Source organism: Megalops cyprinoides, chromosome 3, assembly GCF_013368585.1.
Source record: "Megalops cyprinoides isolate fMegCyp1 chromosome 3, fMegCyp1.pri, whole genome shotgun sequence".
NCBI lineage: Eukaryota > Metazoa > Chordata > Actinopteri > Elopiformes > Megalopidae > Megalops > Megalops cyprinoides.
The window spans coordinates 29,171,545-29,191,145 of NC_050585.1; the positions used below are offsets into that span (position 1 = coordinate 29,171,545).

The 19,601-nt window shown below is 37.2% G+C and overlaps 1 protein-coding gene across 1 annotated transcript in view; it reads left to right on the forward strand.

Annotated features, from left to right (window-relative positions):
* Nucleotides 1-16,383: 16,383 nt before the first annotated feature.
* stard8 (StAR-related lipid transfer (START) domain containing 8) overlaps nt 16,384-19,601 on the forward strand; it is a 56,782-nt gene continuing 53,564 nt past the window's right edge. Inside the window, 2 exon segments of the mRNA XM_036523720.1 lie at nt 16,384-16,446; nt 17,787-17,820. Of these exon segments, the coding sequence (XP_036379613.1) occupies nt 16,402-16,446; nt 17,787-17,820 (79 nt within the window). The 5' untranslated portion in view covers nt 16,384-16,401.

The window sequence follows — 19,601 nt, forward strand, 5'->3', positions numbered from 1 at the left end:
AAAGGGAAATAGCTTAAAGGCATGTATCCATTCTGAGTTCAAAGTCTGATACTATTAATAGTCTAGAAATTCACAATATTAGAAAATTTGAGATCATTGACATACCTGCCTTGTCCAACCAAGCAGATATGCATTTCATTTTCATGAGTTAAAAGTTGCAATACTGTTTCAAATAAATGGGGATATTCGGATATTCACAATGTATTTTGATGTGCAATAATAATACTTTTAATAATAATACTTATTATTATAACCACCCAATGAATTTCTAGGACATTTCTGACTCTTTTTCATCGTTTTTTTTTCCCCAAACAGCAACTGCATGTACAATACATTACACCATTAAACTTGCCTAAAATATTTGTTTTTTTAAATCTATTTTTTTATCTTTTTGATCTAAACAGTGGGACTGATGCTTATTACGAATTGACAAATAGTAATAAGTAGTAAATGATAAGATGAGCTTTCCATTCTTGCTAAAAGATAGATGTCACATTTCAGTTGTTATTAATAATAATTACTGCTGCATTACTAATGCATTGAAAAGGATACTTACTTATTAAGAAATATGTAATAACATCTATTGATTCCTATTAAAACATTTACATTTTAGCTATGTTATTGAAAAATATATTTTTCACAAAAATCAACAAATGATGTAGATTGATTTACAAAGCCTTAGCTTTAAATGTCACAACATTTGTGATTTTGTGACGAATACATGTTTCACTTTATGGATTCTGTTTTAATGAATGCCTATAATAGTGGAGGCCTGAGCTGAAATGACAACTTTGATATCAATGTTTAAAATATTTTTTTTTAAATTGCTTCTGAAAATACAATGATTCCATGGGAATTGACCCTTCATTATATGTCTTCATTTGGTGGGCTTATTTTTACTGCATCTAACTGCATCAGTATGTCAGTAAAATCCACATGAAGCTGTTTATTTTTTACTATATGCTTTTTTGGTCTCAGATGTACAAATAGAATTTTCATCTTGTAAGTATTTTTATGTAAAAAATAAATGCAAAAATAAATCAGTCGGTTTCCCCCATTGGTTTGACAGCTACATCATACCAGTGTCCCAGTAGATCAATTTACATGGTTCCCTTTTAAGTTTTGTCAGCTTTCTGCATCCCTATAGAATTTTTAAATAGGTCTCTAAAAAAATGATAGGTCTCTTTAAAAACATATGTATCCCTCTTGTTGTGGCATGTTAGGAGACCCAGATATAAAATATATGTTAGATAAAGTTTTGTCCAAATCCATTTTGAAATTGATACCCAATGTAATTTCTATAGTAACTACTGGTCCAAATGACACTATTCTGGCATTGCCCTCATTCACAACATTATTAAAGGAATATATAGGTTTATTGTTAATGATATAAAACTATCTTGAATTGCATAACATATAGTGAATTTGTTTTGCATATTACAACACAAATAAATGTGATAAAACAGTAGTCATTATCACATTATTAAGCTTATAATCCTCTTTGCCAAATCCCTCATTCATAACTGCAAGTTTTCTCACAGAAAAAAAAAACTTGGTATTTTGTGCAGCTGTGTGAGCGGGCCTGAATGTGTGAATTTCATCAGGTGAAAGATGAACTGTGAGAAGGACCTCAAAGTGTGAGTGTAACAGTTAATGTGCGAGAGGTGGCAATGCCGCCTGTTTGTTTTTCCAATAACTTCTCTCAGCAGTGCTGTCACACAAACACCTTTTCATTAGTCAGAGTGAAGTGCTTCTGGCTCTGCTGAGCCACTGTAGGAGACAGATGCCCAAATATTATCAGTAGTTAATAATGACGATTTTATTTCACTTTATTTATATCTTCATGTAGTCTGTGGAAAGCTGTCCTTCTCTGCTTGAAAATATCACAGAATTATGATGCCTAGTTAGAAAGTCAGGCTTGTGCTTTTTTCTTCAGTGAGCTGTTTATACTACACAGCCTACGTGTCCTAACCTGCCTTTTGAAGGCATACTTGAACATAACATGAAATGCTCGGCAGGAAAGATATCTTTCCTCAATGATAATAGTTAAGTGTTTCACTGAACAAAGATGCAGCAGAAATGCCTGTCTACATGATTTAGTTTTAGCACCATTAGGCTCTCACTTTAGTAGATTTTAAACATCCTATATGGACATTGTACATATGTGGATAAAATATGACAGATATTCTTTTTGCTATTGGCATATCCCCTTCTTATACTTTTGACTTGGGTTCTGTCTCTTTGTGAAAGGCAGATCCATTTCTAACCTTAATCTGCATTAAAATGTTTAATTTTGCTTAATAGTTGTACATTTTCATTCTTTCCATTCTTGTGGTTGGCCCTGCTTCCTGCATGTTAAGACTCCAAGCGCTGTGCCAGAATTTGTGTTGCTATGTGCATAGCATACTGAGGACTCCCATCACCCCAGGCAGCTGGTTAATCATTACACAATCAAAAAATAGTTTAAACAAGGCAGTTATGCAATGCAGAATTTCCTTCTGGAAAACATGGACTGGAAATTTAATGATGTCATTGGACCTCTGCTGCGTTTTTTTGGGCCTCAGTTTGAATGAGTGGCACTGGCATGATTGCAGATTTATGGGGGTGACAACTTGCCACTGAAAAGGATGGCTCTCCTGCCTGCAAAAAACGCAAAGAAAACAAAAAACGCACAACAGTTTAGTTCCAGAGAATAGTGTGATCCAAGAGAATATTATAATACTCCTGCATTACATCACTGCCAAACATAAACATGTTTCTGCTTTGAACCTGTAAAAGTTGTTTTGTTGAAAGAAGTATTGAAACTGATTTTTTCTGACATAGGATACTTCCATAATATTTTCATTGACTTTGATTAACTATGATTAAAAAAAAAAAACAGGCAATCAAACCGGTAATCAAGAGAGTGGTGCAGTAACCCACTCGATAACATACACCTGAGGAGTAAGTTGAAGTGATTGCATGAAATTAACTATTGTTGAAAGTTGTAGGGAATGATATGTTATTATCACCCACAAACTTTTGTTTACATCCATGAAGAATCAATTACATACTTCTGAAAGTTAAGTTATGCTTTTAATACCATAGAACATAATTTCTTAGTCAAGGTGTCTATGTGTTTCTATATTTTTCTACATTACAGGTGTTTTCCAATGATCTGACTCTAAAAGATTTTGTTTCTCCTCAATGTGCAGATTTCTCTCCTTCAAAACATTCAGAATTCATTTTAGCATTCATCCAAGATGGCTGGAATGACGGAAGCTGAAATAAGTGTCTGCTCACTCTCTGTGGCATCTGGTCTTGTACTACACAAAGCATTGAGTGAACACCAGACCACAATTACTACAACAATGACAATAATGATAATCATCATCACCATTTGCACTATTGAAACCATAAATACAATATTAAACAATATTAAATATATGTTGATTCTGTGACACTGCAATGAGATGACATTGGAATACTTGAGCACGGATTTTAGTGGTTTGTAGGACATGATACATTTGTTTTCGCTATTTCCATCAGTATCAATATTCATCACATTTCATAAGCAATCCATCAACGCATAATCACACAAAGGTCACATTTGTTGGTCATCATGAGCCAAGCCATATTGCTGAATTTTCCTAAATTCATGTCTACATGTTACATAACATTTTTTTTTTTGCACATATGATTTGCACATACGAAACTGCACATATGATTTCAGTGCCTGCCAAGACAGACCTCAAGTATGAATGATGCTCTAAGGACACCAAATAGCAGAAACATCTAGGTACACTTAAATTACCAAGTCATAAATTACCCTGAATGAGAGACTACACCTGAAAGCTACGACTGAAATTAAGGTGAGCACACACAGAGAGATATATGACTTTTGGCAAGAATTGCCCTCCGGAGCTAGTGAATACACAGCGCTGCCATATCTGAGAGGCACAAAATTAAACTAAGCTAAGGTAACCTTAAAACCTACAGGTAAACATTCACTGGATACAAATGGGTATGAAGGCAGAAAAGGAGCATCGCAGGAGACAGTGGGGCCTCCTGCATAAATGTATGGTTTTTAAGGTTTGTGAGTGTGTGTGTATGTGTATGTGTGTCAGCTGAGTGATGTCATTCTCTGTACGTGCCTGGTAATGGCTGTGCACCAGATGTTCCTCCTGTTCTTCGGCTGCAGGAAAGAGAGGGGCTTGGATCCGAGCCAGGAGAAAACCTGGCCTTTGAACATGTGTCCTGACTTGGGCGTTCCCTTGGGTGGATTCAATCTGAACGTTCTTCAAAGCCAGGTGCAGCCACTTGCTTCAAGTTAGGGAAGACTCTCTGCCTGGAACTAGTCCTTTGAATGAAAGGTAAGTTTACAAACCCCTTTCCTTCCCACTCAACACTTTGGGGAGAAACATGCTGAACTAACCTTTGTCTTTGGTACCTGCATGTTTCAGGTCACAGTTTTTTGAGGTGTTTCAATGAAGTGATTTAACTATGGAAATGATTTTCAATGCACAATCTGTAATCTTGTCTTGTCTTTTCAGGCAGTTTACTTTTACAGCATTTGAATTACATTAATTTGAATATGGATGCCAGTTTTGAAAGTGGCAATTGCACTTATACAGTAGTCATAGATTTGGAATGTGCTCTTTTTTGCACGTCAGGCATGAATTCAACTTGCAAAAAGATATGTCTGTGCTTGTGCCGTGCAAATTTCTATGGGACTTTTGAAAGTGATTGTGAAAGCTGAAGGAGAATGAGTATCTCTGGAGTGGAGTATACTACTTATGATATGATTATAGTATTTAGCTACATTTGCCTCAATCATTAAATATAACAGTTTCAATGAGAGCAAGACTTCCTTTGAGGATCTGTTAACAGCTATCTTCAGCAGTGGCTGAATTATTGAGTTTGTATGTGTACCTTGGGCACTGAGGGTATTTAGATAAATGACAATCTGAGGAAATGAACAGTTGAATAATGAAACTATTTTGCTGACGTATTATGTGGGTAGTACTTTGCAAGTCCTTGTTTTCTGGCATTAGGTTGTCACAAAGTTAGAATAAACAGAAAGGGAAAACTGAAGGGAAGTTTTTCGACTGGTTTCTAGTCCTCAGTTAGAGGTTTGTTTTATATGTGTTGTACTCCTCCAGCCTTTCTAATGTGCTTCTTGTGCTTCCAGTTTAGATTCTGCTAATCCCTAGGCGTGAGTGGCTCATACATACAGATGAATTTATTTGACAAGTGATGGGCCCATTCTCCATTTAAAGGGCTGTCATTACAAAGAAGGGAACTGAGTACATAAACTGAATTCATCAGATAGAATCATCTTCTTTCTAAAGAAAAAAAAATCAGAAATGTAACTTTCATAAAACTTTATATGGGATGATCAAGTTTCAAATGGAATTTCTATGATTAATGAGGGCTTCTTGCCAGTGTTAGTTACTGCACAGCATTTAGAAAACTGAGGAGTACATAACAGCATTTCTGTTATTCAAATGGCAGTGTAATGTAGATGTAAATTTTAAGGTAAAAAAGTAAATTACTTCTAGAAAAAGAAGCTGATGGAATGTATTGTAGATAAACAGTTGTTTCCTTCTGCCATGAAACCAGACTATTGTTAAGATAAACATTCCAGCCCTAAACCCTATAATCAATTTAAGTGCATTATTTCTCAGAAGTATGCGGAACCAAACATGTCATCACTGTATTTTAAGATTCAAGCCCTTTCTCTGAGTATTCTGAAGCAAGGGTCCTTGATGTGAAAATGCAGTTGAGAACACTAAAAAACCATCTAAAATTCCATAGTGTTTCCTTTCAGGTTTTTTAATACCCTGAAGGTCTGTCAAAATGAATAAGAGGAGAATCAAATGGCAGACGAACAGGATGTGATTTTCCATTGTGAATTTCATTGGTGCTGCTCACCTGATGATGTGTGGACAATCGCATCATTATCACCAAGAGAAATGTTCAAAGAGAACACGGTGCCATTCCATTTTTATCAAAAAAAAAAACAAAAAAACAAGCCATCTCTACAAGCTATGTTTGTTAAGAATTCTGTTACTTCTTTGATGTAAGTTTTATATTTATTGTGTGTGTGTGTGTTTGTAATTGTGTTTTGGGGTATATACCAAGCCAATCTGTTCTCGCACAATGATAGACAGACAGTTTGCTACATGGAGAGGTAACATCCATATTGTATTGCACAAATGGACTGGTAGACGTAGTGCTTGAAAGGTGTGTGCTGTGATACAGGTACGGCTGGACATCACAATTAATGCTTATCGATGAATTTTACAGAGATGCTACAGAGATGATGCTTTGGCCACTCCTGCCAGTAGTTTATTTTGATCAATTTTTTTACAATCATTTTACAGACTGAGTGTGACAAGGGTACAATTTATGTCTTGATATTTATTCACATGCATGTTATGTTTAGTCAGGTTGGCTCATTGTTCATCTTACTTCATCTGATTTTCAGGTATGCACCAAAATCCATCTGAAAACACTTTGCTCTTACACAAAGTTGAAGAGAAACAGGTCCAGTCCCTATTTGCCTGATGCAGGAATGGTAAATTTCCAGTCCACTTTGTGAGAGGAGAGGGGTCAAGGCCAAAGCCTGGTTTTTAACTTCTGGGCTGAAATGGCTAAGGAACAGATGGCTCCAACTGTGGCTGATGTGGAAGATGACAATTATGACATTCTTTACGAAGCCGAATTGATCCAGGAGGTGGAGACTCAGTCTGTCCTTTCAGGATGGAAGCTAAGTCCTACCCCGGAGCAGACTTCAAGTGTGGAAGGCAAGGAGACTCTCTCCGCTAAGTGTCCGCGAGTTATAAAGCACAAGCCTAGTGCCATCGTGTTCTCCAAGGAGAATGAGTGGGTGGTGATTGCTGAAATTGCAGGCAGGGGGCTGGTTATCTCACGAGAGCCCAGTTTCAGATCCTACTCAGTTCGACGGCCTTCTGGACAAAGTGCCCACAAGGCTGGGAGTTCACTCAAGTTCCCATCTGAGACAGGGAGCAATTCTGTGCCAAGCAACCACCACTGTGGAGAACGACTTTCAGAAAACCATGAACATTGCATAACTAGCAGCCCCATATGCCCACATTGTGTGGTAAGTTAAAGATGAAAAGCTGAATGGTGTAAATTTTTTTGTATAGAGAAGTAATTGAACTGGTTGTCAAAGAGAACAATCTGAACTGACATTGGGGTGATCAGGTGCTTCTGCCTTGTGTAAATTTATGCATGACTGATAATCAGCCACAAAATATATTTTAATTTAGTCATGCAGTGAAAAATATGTATTCATTTTCCATATCATTTACAAATTTCCATGTTAATTATTTAGGAGATGAAAAGAGTGATTATAAATTTCTTGTAGTACTTCATACTACCCAAAAATAAGATGAGATATATCTGTTTTTCATTATCACAAACACATACCCAACTACATATTTCCAGCCCAAAGGACTCAAAGCATGTAACTGTTAATTGATGTCAAATCTAGATCAGCAGTCAATTATCAGATCAATCAAATGCAATTAAATGTTACAGTGGATTTCCAGTACCAGGACTGAGATATCCTGCCATCGAGTGTACAGTGTTTGAAACAGGACATCTCAGTCCTCCATTGTAGCCTGAAAAATATTTGATGCCAGCTCTTTGCATTAGACTTCTGCCACATCAGAGATCCTCAAATGTACAAAAATATGTTCTAGCTACTCTCTGTCCTTGTTCTCAGTTCTGTGCTGCAGTGCACCATTTTAGGAAAGTGTAAAGGATCAGTGCCATAATTTATTCCTTTGTGTTTGTGTTGATTTTTGCATTGGCTATTTTAGCAGCTCGGACTTGCTATTTCACTGTGAGGCCAATGTAATCAGAGAACTGGTTAGCTTGTTTTACTCTCTGGCCCTCTCTCCTTCCACAAAGGCAGTCATGTATCTGCTAGGTAGCTTTTTACACACTTGCTAGCAACTTTAACATTAATACAGGAAGGGTAATAATAGATTATCTACAAGGGATCAAGTCATTCTTCCTGTTTAATGATGTATTTGATGCTGCTGGCTTTGGTAGTTTTGTCATTTCTAAAACTGACATAAAATGATTAAAAAGCTGACATTAGCAGTGATAACGGTTGAATATTATCATTAATTATATTATTCTATTACTATGCCATAATCATTAATTTTGTGATTTGCATTAAACTTTTCTCAAAAAAATATCAAAACTAAAACAGCAATGACTGAGAACTGGCAAGAATTAAATTAGACCACTCAGCTTGAATAAGGGGTCGTGGAATTATGGGAGGGATGGGTTAGAAGATGATTAACCAATCTGGATATTGTTTCCGATGGCATTTCTGTGGTTGAGAGATCCATCATAGTCTGTACGTTAAGCTATATGTGCATGCAAATTAGAACATGACATCATTTTGCATTTACAATTTGTCATATAACATACACACTTATCCAGAGTGACTTACCAAGAACCAATCTAATATAGTGGCATGAAAGGTGGGACATACAGGACAAATCAACAGTAAAACGATGCAAATAAGGGAAAGTAAGTTAAGCTTGGGTTGGGGGCCAAGGCACAGTCTGAGGAAGTGGGTCTTCAGTCTTTGATGAAAGATGGCCAGCAATATTGCTGTCTTGACTTCTATGGGGAAATTTGTTCCACCACATTGGGTCCAGAACAGAGTTTTTAAGGAGACATGCAGATACGAAGGGAAAGTATCCTGAAGTTTCAGTATGGGACCTGGCGGGTGTTTGGGTTCGAATGATTGATTGAACATAAGGGGGTGCCATTCCCTCTGCCATTCCTGGGTAACACTGGGACCACACCAGTGTTTTGAAAGATATGATACTGGTAGCCAGTGAGGGAGATCACAAGGGGTGAGATGTGTGAAACATTGGGGGGATTGTGGATCGCCTAAGCAGCAGCATTCTGCACGAGCTGCAGGGATTGCGCATGCAGGGAGGCAACTGAGGAGGGAGTTGAAGCAGTCCAGGCAGGGCCTGAACCCAGAGCTAGGTTGAGTAGATGGTAAAGAAAGGGTGGATTCATTTGATGTACAGGAAGAATTTGCAACCCCTACTGACCACCACTGGCAGTCAATGAAGGTCAGTCTGCTATTGAGTGTTACCCTGAGGCTCTGCGGGAACCATCACCATAGTATTTTCTAGTGTGATGGTGAAATCCCGGAAGGAGGAGGACTTAGCCAAGTTGAGCCCCAGGTGATGATTAGAGATCCAAGATGTGATGTCAGCTAGGCAAGCTGAGATGCGTGACAAGACTTGAATGTCAGATGGGGGAAAAGAAAAAACCAGTTTACTGTCATCAGCCTGCGATTTGAGAGTGTGATCTTGTGTACAGGGACAACAGACGACTGCCCATCACAAAGCCCTGGGGGAATCCTTTTGAAAGTTACTGAGGGTTTGATATGGCCCCTCTCCAGGCCACCTGGTAAAAACACCAAGAGAGTTAGGAACAGATCAAGCCAGTAACAGTTCCTGAGGTTCCCACAGCTGCCAGGGTAGACAGAAGGCCGTAGAAAAGTCTAAAAGAATCAGGGTAGCAGAGTGCAGTGCATCTGTGCTGGTGAGAAGAGCTGTTCTGGTAGAGTAGTCAGACTGGAAGCCAGACGGGTCACTCTGAGAAGGAAAATAGGATAATTTATTTTAAAAGTCCATTCAAGGGTTTTGGAAAGAAAAAGGAGAAAGTAGACCAAGTAATAGTTTTGTACAGCAGAGGAGACCATTGGTTTCTTCAACAGGGGTGTGACACAGGCTTCCATGAGGAAAAAAAAAAATCACACAACTAGATCAAAAGAGTGATGGAGGTAGTTTCAAAAGCTGTGCAACAGGTTTGAGTCACCATCACTGGGTTTCTACTTTCTTATAAATCATGGGACATTTTGCCCCCAATCCAAAACATACTTTTCATGACTTGAATAATGGCTGTCCTCTTTTGCACATCATTCATCACCCTCTTGCTCACAGCTGTGAATTCTCACTGATAGTCAGAAAATGCAGGCAACATGAAACTCAAGGTGATAGAAATCTGATGAGGAATGTGTCTATTGAGTATATATCTCAAGACTGATATTAAGCATGAGCACCTGGCAGCAATAGTACAGCTAACAATGCACTTACTATATAACTATATCACTGAAACATGCAATGCTTGGAAAGACTGATAACTGTTTGTTATCACAAAGGTTCTTCCCAGCGCCACATACAGGTTTTCAGTGTTTGGAAGCTCTATCTTTGGCAGGAAAGAGCGGCAGCAAGACCGCTGAAATAGCTCAGTAACCCTATATCTAACATCTCCATGCTCAAGATGAGAAACAAGGGTTACTTTTATCTTGCAATGACATCTTTTGAGAAGAACTGTTGTGGCTCAGTAGACAATATTCTGATATAGTTTTTGTGGGTATTTTTGTGAGAAGAGACTAGGTTGAAGGAGTTGAATGTAATTGCCTTCTTCCCTGTGCCCATGGGCCAGGTACCACTGCTGGTCCAGTGGAAATTGTACCTGTGTACAACTATCATTGTTAATGACATCCTCACCACATTTCAAAATCCCAGAATTTAAGAGGCTTGCAGAGTTTAATTTTTTCTGAGTTGTCTAGCTAGGGACACTACTTTGGATACTACATATCTGGGTTTGCATTTCCCACAACAGATATTTTTATCTACTCCAAAAGTGTCAATTTGTTTCACTGTGAGAGTTCTGCGTCTGCTACACCTTCAATTAAACCAACTGCAAAGCCTTACAGAAAATGCAAGACATATTCAGGGAGCAACAGCTGTTGGTGTGCTAATCTTGTCTGCAAATAAGCAGTGATGTGATGCCCTATGTATGTACAGTCTTGCTGGTTATAAATACCATTTTAATCTTAAAAATGGAATCACTGTTCTGTATCAAGGCATTTTTGCTACAAGGTCCGGACACATCTGACACATAATACATGTTACTACCTATCAGAAACATATTCTTATATTCAGATATTCACATATTCAGAAACATGTATTATGAATATTCTCCCTAAAATTAATTGTACTGGATGCAATAATCTCCTAATCATGATGGTGTTAACCTGCCTGATTATTGGGGTACTTCCTATTTTCCTTTTAACCCAATTGGTCTTGTGATGTATCTGTGGGTATTGTAATTAAAATAATGTCACAAAATGTGAAATGGCAAGATTAATGAATGTGCATGGACTGATTCTCACAACATACGTGCTAGAAGCACCAAGCATTTTCATCTGAAATTCATGTACAGGATAGTTTTTTTTTTTTTTTTTTTTACAGATTTCTCTTGAATAAAGAGCCATATAGGAACATAAATGGTTACTGGCACCTGCAACATTACCCATAATGTTTTGCGTATCAAAGGAAGCAGTGAACTTTCAACTGGCTAAAATAAACAGACATTGCTCTGGCCTGAATATGATGACATTTAAGCTGTCTACACTAGAATGACATTTTGGAGGAGATGTTATTGACAGGGAAATTGTTCATCTACATTTATCCCCTAACTCCAGGGCAGTCTGTGAACAGTTATAGACCCACCTCCTGAGTCTGAAAATGACAGCTTATTGGTCCACGTTTCTGTTTCCTGAGAGGTGATTGGTTCTTCTTCCTGCAGTAGTTTGAAGCTGCTTTCATAGTTTAAATGTGTAGCTTTTGGAAAATGTTGCAGCTATTGCTGAGAAGGGTGTTTCTACATTTTAGATAATTTTACACCTGTTTTGGGTAATTGTTGTTAATCATTTAAGTGTAATTGTGTGGAACTGATAGTGTAGGTTGTTTCTAATGATACCAATGCAGTGCTGCATTTTAGTTAGACAGATAGCTAGCGAGCTAATAATTAGCCATTAGTTTGTAAAAGGTAATGAGTTGATTTTTTTTTCAAGTTCTGGAAAGATTCTGTCTCCTCTATGACACAACTTTATGCTGTGGGTTCCTTCTGCCCCTATGGTTATGCTGGGTCTGTGCTGCTCCAAGGACAGCATTTAGTAATGGTGGGTATCGTCTACCCTCAAAGCAGCATTTATAAAAGTTGGTAATCATCAAACCTCTGTTGGCACCAACTGTTGCCCTGATGGTAATGTCAATTATAAGATGAAGATACTGTATGAAGGCCATCTTATGATGCATATATAAAAGCAAATGTATAAAATTGTACAAGCATGATGAATATATATCTGCAAAATCTGAAAATGGGCTTCAGTTCAAAGTCAGCAGTAGAAAAGTGCTCTCAGTCTGTTTTTCACTGGAGACTATTGATTCATCCCAGTATGAGCTCTCAAATTGAATCTATAGCTCTAAATTCTACCTTGATATGGCACATGAAGAAAAATACGATTTGACAGCACATTTTTCTCAATGTGGTTCCATTCAAAAACACATTTGTTCACTGTCTGCCAGTCAGCTGTGCCTCTAACTTCACCAGAGTACTCCATGCTGTTAAGTCTTGGCGATTCTAGTAAACTAAAATTAAACTGCTTAACTAAAATTTAATTTCCAAAAATTGCACAAAAATCATTCACACATTGTGTTGTGAGGCTATCATACATTACTTTATTACTTTTTGAGAATTTGTTTCCATGCAGCAATATCCCTTATAAACGTAAAATGCTGCATACATATAGAATACTTCACATTTATATATTCATTGAAATATTCTGGCACTTCCCATAGATGAATTCAATGAAGCTTCAGGCTTAGTTATTCTGGTCATTTTTATTTGGAGTACATTGGCTTGATGGTTCACTAACAGTGGCTCATTTGATTTTGTGTAGGTTTTATTTTCACCCATGCAGTTTTGAAAACAATGCCTTGTCTATTGGTGGAATTCAGAAATGAATGTAACCATTGTGGCTTGCACATGGGAGTGTGCAAATAGAATCTGTGGTATGTGTCCCATACTACACTTGATAATAAATGTCAATGTTTTGTGAGCTTCATTTGTGACTCCTCAAAGAGTTTTTGTTTGAAACTTTCTGAAAACTCTCTGTCGAAGTTTATACTTTGAGTCATTATACTTTTTTCAGCACAACTATATATTTTAGTTGTAACCTGTTACCGATTCCTTATTTTCCCAGTGTTTGTGACAAAAAAGAATGTAAATGGGTCTCAGTGATTAAATTTTTAAATTTTAAAGTGACAGAATGGAAATGGGTCTCTACGATTGACAGGGAAAGAATTTTTAAATTTTGAGACAATTTCCTGCATGATAAACCTCTCAGTATGTTTTGGTTACCACAGACCAGTCAGATCATTGAGGTAAAATGGTGTGAAGATGTCGTTCAAGATAACGTGCTAAGATAAAACTCTGAGCTTGCATTGGGGTAACCAAAAAGGCAATTCTTAAAATACAGGCAACCTTTTTGCCTGTGGCTTGTTTTAGTTATTTTACTAGCTGTTAAGTAAGCTATTGGCATGATTTTAAAGTTATGATAATGACTATTATACCATATTCTATAAAAGCCAGAGACTGGCTGTGCTTAATGCAGGCACTGATAGCTGTACCAGATGTCACATTGATCTGGATTTGAATCTGGTCTGATCTGTTTTTTTTTTCCTCAATAAATTTACCGCTGTTGTGCGGTTAGTGGGAGAAACAAAATTACAAAGGAAACCTATACTTAAAACTACTGACTGTGATTCATTGTGCTGAAGCGTGGCAACTGCCTTTAACACAATAGAACTCAGCTTGACAAGTATACAAAAGACCTGCTTTCTTCCAAAAATCCCTTTGGACAGTTTTATGTGCAAAAAATGACTTGACTTCAGACTGTAGGAGCATGTTATTATCTTTGCTTTTTCATAGGATATATGAATGTTGCTGTAAATCTTTCACATTTATTTATATCAGATGATAGATGATTTTATTTATATCAGATTCTTCCACTACATGCCAAAACAACCACTACCTGGTGTGTATTGTATATTGTTTAAATGTTATATTTTTGGATCATATTTAGAAATTATTTTCCACAACTGTATCTTATAAACTGAGTGACAAAACTGCTGAATATTAATGCAAAAGCCCCATTACTGGATTGCAAACTAGAAAAGGTAAAGTGTCAGTAACAAAAAATAGAGTATGCTCAAGATGTCGACAGGAACAGCTGATTCTACAGGGTCCAGGATAAACAGCATTTCCCAACAGGCTGTCAGTTGTGCTCTACATGAGACCACGCAAGCCTTCATTTGTCACAGAAATGAATAAATTCTCTTTCCTTTGTCACTTGACATCTAAGAAGCAGCTTTGGCTATGCATGAGCTAACTAATGACCATCAGCAAGTGAACCTATGTGCATTTACATGTATTCATTTAGTAGACACTTTTAATCAAAGTGACTGGATGTGGCTTAGATGTAGGGTCAAACCAGGAATTTTAGGTACAGGGAAGCATTTCTTAGGCTGCATGATACACCAGCACCAGGGTTTTAGGCTGAGACACAGAGCTAATTCGACACAGTAACCCTGTCAACCATCAGGGTGTCCATTCAATCAGCATACACATATGTTGCATTGCCAACTGTGCCATCAAACATGCAAATGCTACCTATCCTAGATGAGCTTTATTCTTGCTACTACATTGTGCCCTGTGCACAATGTCATTTGATAGTTACTTGTGACAGACTTGTTGTATACCCTACGTGAGAGAGCATTGCAATGCTGAAACTACTTTGTTATTTGTTCATTTTTTCATGGCACATATGTTTAAATTGTTAACCATATTTTTTCTTCTTGCTAACAAACAACAGGCAAAATAACTAAAATATGAGTTAAGTTGTATTAAATGGATCCTATAGAGTTTTTTTATTTTCACTAAAAAAGTAGGGTTGCAGTACATATTACGCCTATGTAGACTAATAATGCTAAAATGCAAACAAACATGCACATATTGATACATTGGCATGTATATCTATATGTGAACTTATTTCAGAGGTGTAAGCCAATGAAAAAATGACTCAAGTAACACCAGGCATTTTTATTAAGACAAGATATTCAACAACTGGTTCATTCTTACTTGGCTTTCATATAATGTCTACCATAGTTTCTACTGTCCATTGTTGAAAAAATGCTATTAGGCCACAGAATTAGGGAAACAGACTTTTAAAGGTCTTAAGACTAAATGTGTTTTAAATGACTTTTAAAGCTCCTGAAGAAGTTTTTCCTACTGTCTGTCCCAACTGTCTGCTTTGTGAAGATGCTGCATTTGTACTGGCCCTGTCTATTTTGACTTGCACTTGAGGTGTGCTTGGAAGAGGGTTCAGAGATTTGCATCTGAAATATCCATTACTTTAGGTTTTACTTAAGTCAGGGGCTATGGTGCCTTTCCCAAGTTTTGGTGAGTGCTTCCTTCTGGATTAAAACAAAAAGAGAAAATAAAAGAAAAAAAAATTACAATGGCACTCCAAAACTGAAATCTAAAGAGTTTTTGTTATAATAGTGAGCACACAATAAAGTGGGCATCACACATTCAAGCTTTTCCAGAAGTCACAACACATTTTGTTGTTCAGTTTTAATAATCTTAGCCTTTGTGTTGTTCCTATTACTATACTCAAAAGTGGAGATTTATTGTCACATTCATAAACATAAACTAATTAAACCTTACAGCTAAAATCAATGAATTTTGTTTGAGCAAGGTTTATACTACACTGAATCTTCACTCATACATGCATTACATAATTAGTCAGAATATTTACAAATTTAAACCCTTCAACCCTTACACAACATACAGATTTTATTTCATTACTTATGGGTGAATTCAATATTAAAACTGTGCCAGAGACCCAGTAAGTATCACTTCTCTTTCTTACTGTATTCAGGGCTTGAAAAAAATAGGTAAACATCTCACTTCACTGAACTGAACTCATGTGTTTAATAGCACAAGCTAAGACATTGTATTCAAATTGGTTAAAAAAGAGATTTAATTCAACATTCCCACAATTTCACCCTTCATTGCACTGAGCCGAAAAGGAAATGCACAGTTTAAAAAAAAAGTATTTTACTGAATTCCCAGCTTGGTTTTTTTGGGCTCTGGAGAGTTCAGTTGATGGAGAGCTTGCTTGTTCATTGGCTGATCCTCGTCTGGCTTTCAGCGGCCAGCTCTCCAGAGCCCCTGTAAGTTGAGAGCGGCATTGGTATGCAGAGAGCATCTTTGGCGGCTGCCTTGTACTGTGATTTACGGTCCCTGGGCCCCGCCTCCATCCCGTCGATCTGTCCCGCTGCCTAGTGTCCAGACTCTCAGCTCCAGCACTGGGCTGTGGACACTGCACAGGAGTGCTGGGTCCCACATGGGGGAGAGGATCTGCTACCTTTGCCCCCCAACCCCCCCCACCTCCGTGACCTAGGACCCAGGGACACACCTCGGGCTAGTCCAGTCATGGCCTTCTTCAGTTGTTTGTGCACGTTGTTTAGGAGAGTGAAAGTAAGTAGCAGCAGCATGCTTTTATACCCACAGAACTGACAGATGAAAAAGTTTGCTTAGGATTTTTTAATAATAAAAAAATGACATGCAGAATTTTGTTAAACGTGTTGGCCTGTAGTTGGTTATACTTTTAAATAAATTTGATTTAATTCTGAAAGTCAACAAAGCTTTATGAATTGCCCTAAAGTCTCATAAACATTTAATTTGTTTCTGTATATCCATGCAAATATTGCCACTGTGGCAGAGAGAGGGGGGAGAGAGAGAGAGAGAGACAGAGAGAGAGGGGGAAAACTGCAAATAAAAAGAGGCCTTTTTTAAACTGACTGCTATTTTCAAACTAGAGGTCTGTGGAACATGTGACTTCCAAAAGTAACGGACATTCCAGGCTGTGTGAAGAGGGCGTAGGAATGGAATGAATGCCAGCTTGTTTCCAGCAAGCATGCTCACAAGAGGGTGTTAGCCTACAGTTGCTGCAGCAACAGGATTTATAAGTAGCTGAAGTTGAGTTGAAATGTTACTTGCAGTAAATGGTATTCAAATGATTAAATTTGACATTACACTCTGCCTACTTCTACAGGATGATATGACTGTACCTCTGTGTGCAGTTAATTAAAACCCAGATGGAGTGAGCAGTCATCCTTTTGTTGGATTGTAATTACTTAAATGCCATATTTTAATGTGAATTCCATTATGAGGGTTCAGGAAAAAGTCATAAAGCATTTAAAGCTGCTTTGAGACTGTGGAATACAGAGAGTGGGGTTAGAGAGAGCGAGAGAGAGAGAGAGAGAGAGAGAGAGAGAAATGCAGAGGTACAACATTGCACCACAGTTAAATGACATCACAGAGAACACGTCTGACAAAATAGATGTTTGACAAATTCTGCCGGATCATAAAAGTCAAAAGAAGCTGCCATACAGCTTACATCACTGAATTTTACAATTACTGACTACATGCAACTTAGAAATCCACAATTAAAATAGTGCTTTCACAAGAAAGGTACTGTAGTACAGGGTGATTATTGGGTTAATAAGCACAGACAAATAACAATTAAAGCCATGCCACATGTCAAGTTGGATAAAAGGTATATAAAAAAAGAAAATGAAACTTTTCTTTTTTATATACCTTTTATTGACCCTGACCCATTTATCAGTGCCCATTTAACATCATGCTCACAATGTATTTGTGATGAAGGTCTACCAAGGATCAAAAAGGTGTCATAGTGTCTTTAAAAATGTACTTTTCTAGGTAATTTTTCACTTCTTCTTGTATCCAACAATCCTCTTATATCATATATCATTGCTTTCAAATGTAAATAATGAGCCCTTCTTTTTCTCTGCCAGGGCCTGCCCTTACCATGGGACCACAATAATGCAGGTAAGACAGGATGCTGGAACAGGAACTTTTGCTTTCATTCCATCATAGCATAACATAATATAAGACACTATAAGCACAGTTTCTTACACAGACATGAGGGCAGTAAGTTATCAAGGATGTAAGTAGATAAAGTTAAATATAGACATCCTCAAATGCAGTCATTTATAGATCTCACTTAAAACTGTGTTCAAAAATGGCACAGACCTTATGTGGTCTCTTGTTAACTCTTATGAAGAGCATAGAACTGAGAGGCTACTACAAAGATATTGGTCTGGTGATAGAAAAAGTTACCTTCATTTGATAAAAATGTTTACATACACAGATAGATAGATGGATAGATATGAGAGTATAAAGATGAAAACTTTTCTCACAAAATTGTCCTGTGGTTCTTTAACACGTATGCATATCACCAATAATAAATGTGACATTCAAATTGATACTCATATTCTACTTCAAGATACTCTTCCAGTAGATGGCAGGATGCTAATTTCAGAGTAATGGTTTGAGTTGGGATGAGCTAAATGCTGCTTTGGTATTGCAGTTTAACTAAATTACACTACTGAAAACTTACACTACTGAAAGCTTGGGAATGCAACAGCACCTGATTAATTCCCAGAGAGGACCAACAGTATTAACTCTTTCCCACCTTTCTTAGACATTGAGAACTGTTCACTGAGTGCAAATAACATAATATTCATTCAATTATATGAGCACAGTGCACAGCACTTTGGATTGGTTTGCAGAGTTAATAATGAAAGGAAAGAATTGCATGGATTAGTGAGAAACAGACCAGTCACAAAACTGCATGGGAAATATTAGATTTGGAATGATATTCAAAGTACTGCACTGTACTGAGTAATTGAATCGTGAAATCAAAGCCAACAGTTATTTTTGCTTTGCCATAGGTTTAATCAACACAGAATTGATAGTAAATAGAGCTACACAAACCTGTCATTTGTGTTCTGCACTGACTCTTCAGATTCTGTTTAACATACCTGCTCTTGCTGCTTTGATAGTTTAAAATAGGAGTCTGTATATTGATGGAGAGCCTGGACTATATTTGTAAGTGTCCTTTGCTGCCTGTACAAAATTTCTTTTGCTGTCTTCACAATGACATGCAGGGATTTTTACACAGAAGATTATAGGTTTCGTACACATGGCTTGGAAAGTAGTAACATAAACTGTAGATGTTTCTCACAGTTTCAGTAACAGACTTGCAACAGAATGCATTGATGTGATTATAGGATTCATTTTGTTTTATTTTAAACAAAAGATGATACTGTACTACATTGGACATAGAGTGAAGTATCAATATGTTAACAAAGATTTAATTGACCTTTAAATTGATTGTAGATCCTCTGTGATTCTGGAAATAAGCGGTTAATTAAAGAGAAAGCAATTTCAGTGCACATACATTAGAGGGGGTGGCAAGATGTGTTTTGTAGAGGCTAATATGCAAACTACAAGTGGAGACTTTTATATTTTATTATTTTTTCTTGGCATTGAACCACAAAGTTAATAAATTATGCCCTCGGCGGCAAGGGAAATAACATGTTTAAACCTAGATGAGAAGGGGATGCAATTAGAAATTCTTCAGAGGAATTAACCCCTGTGTTTGCTCAGAAGAACTTGTTGTGTGTGTCATGCTCACTAGTGGTATTGCAATCAACTGCATTTTCCAAACTGTCACTTTACAAACCAATCAGTCTGGTAAACATATCTTCTCTGGCTGAATACATCATATATTTATATATTAATACATGATTAAATATGATTATACA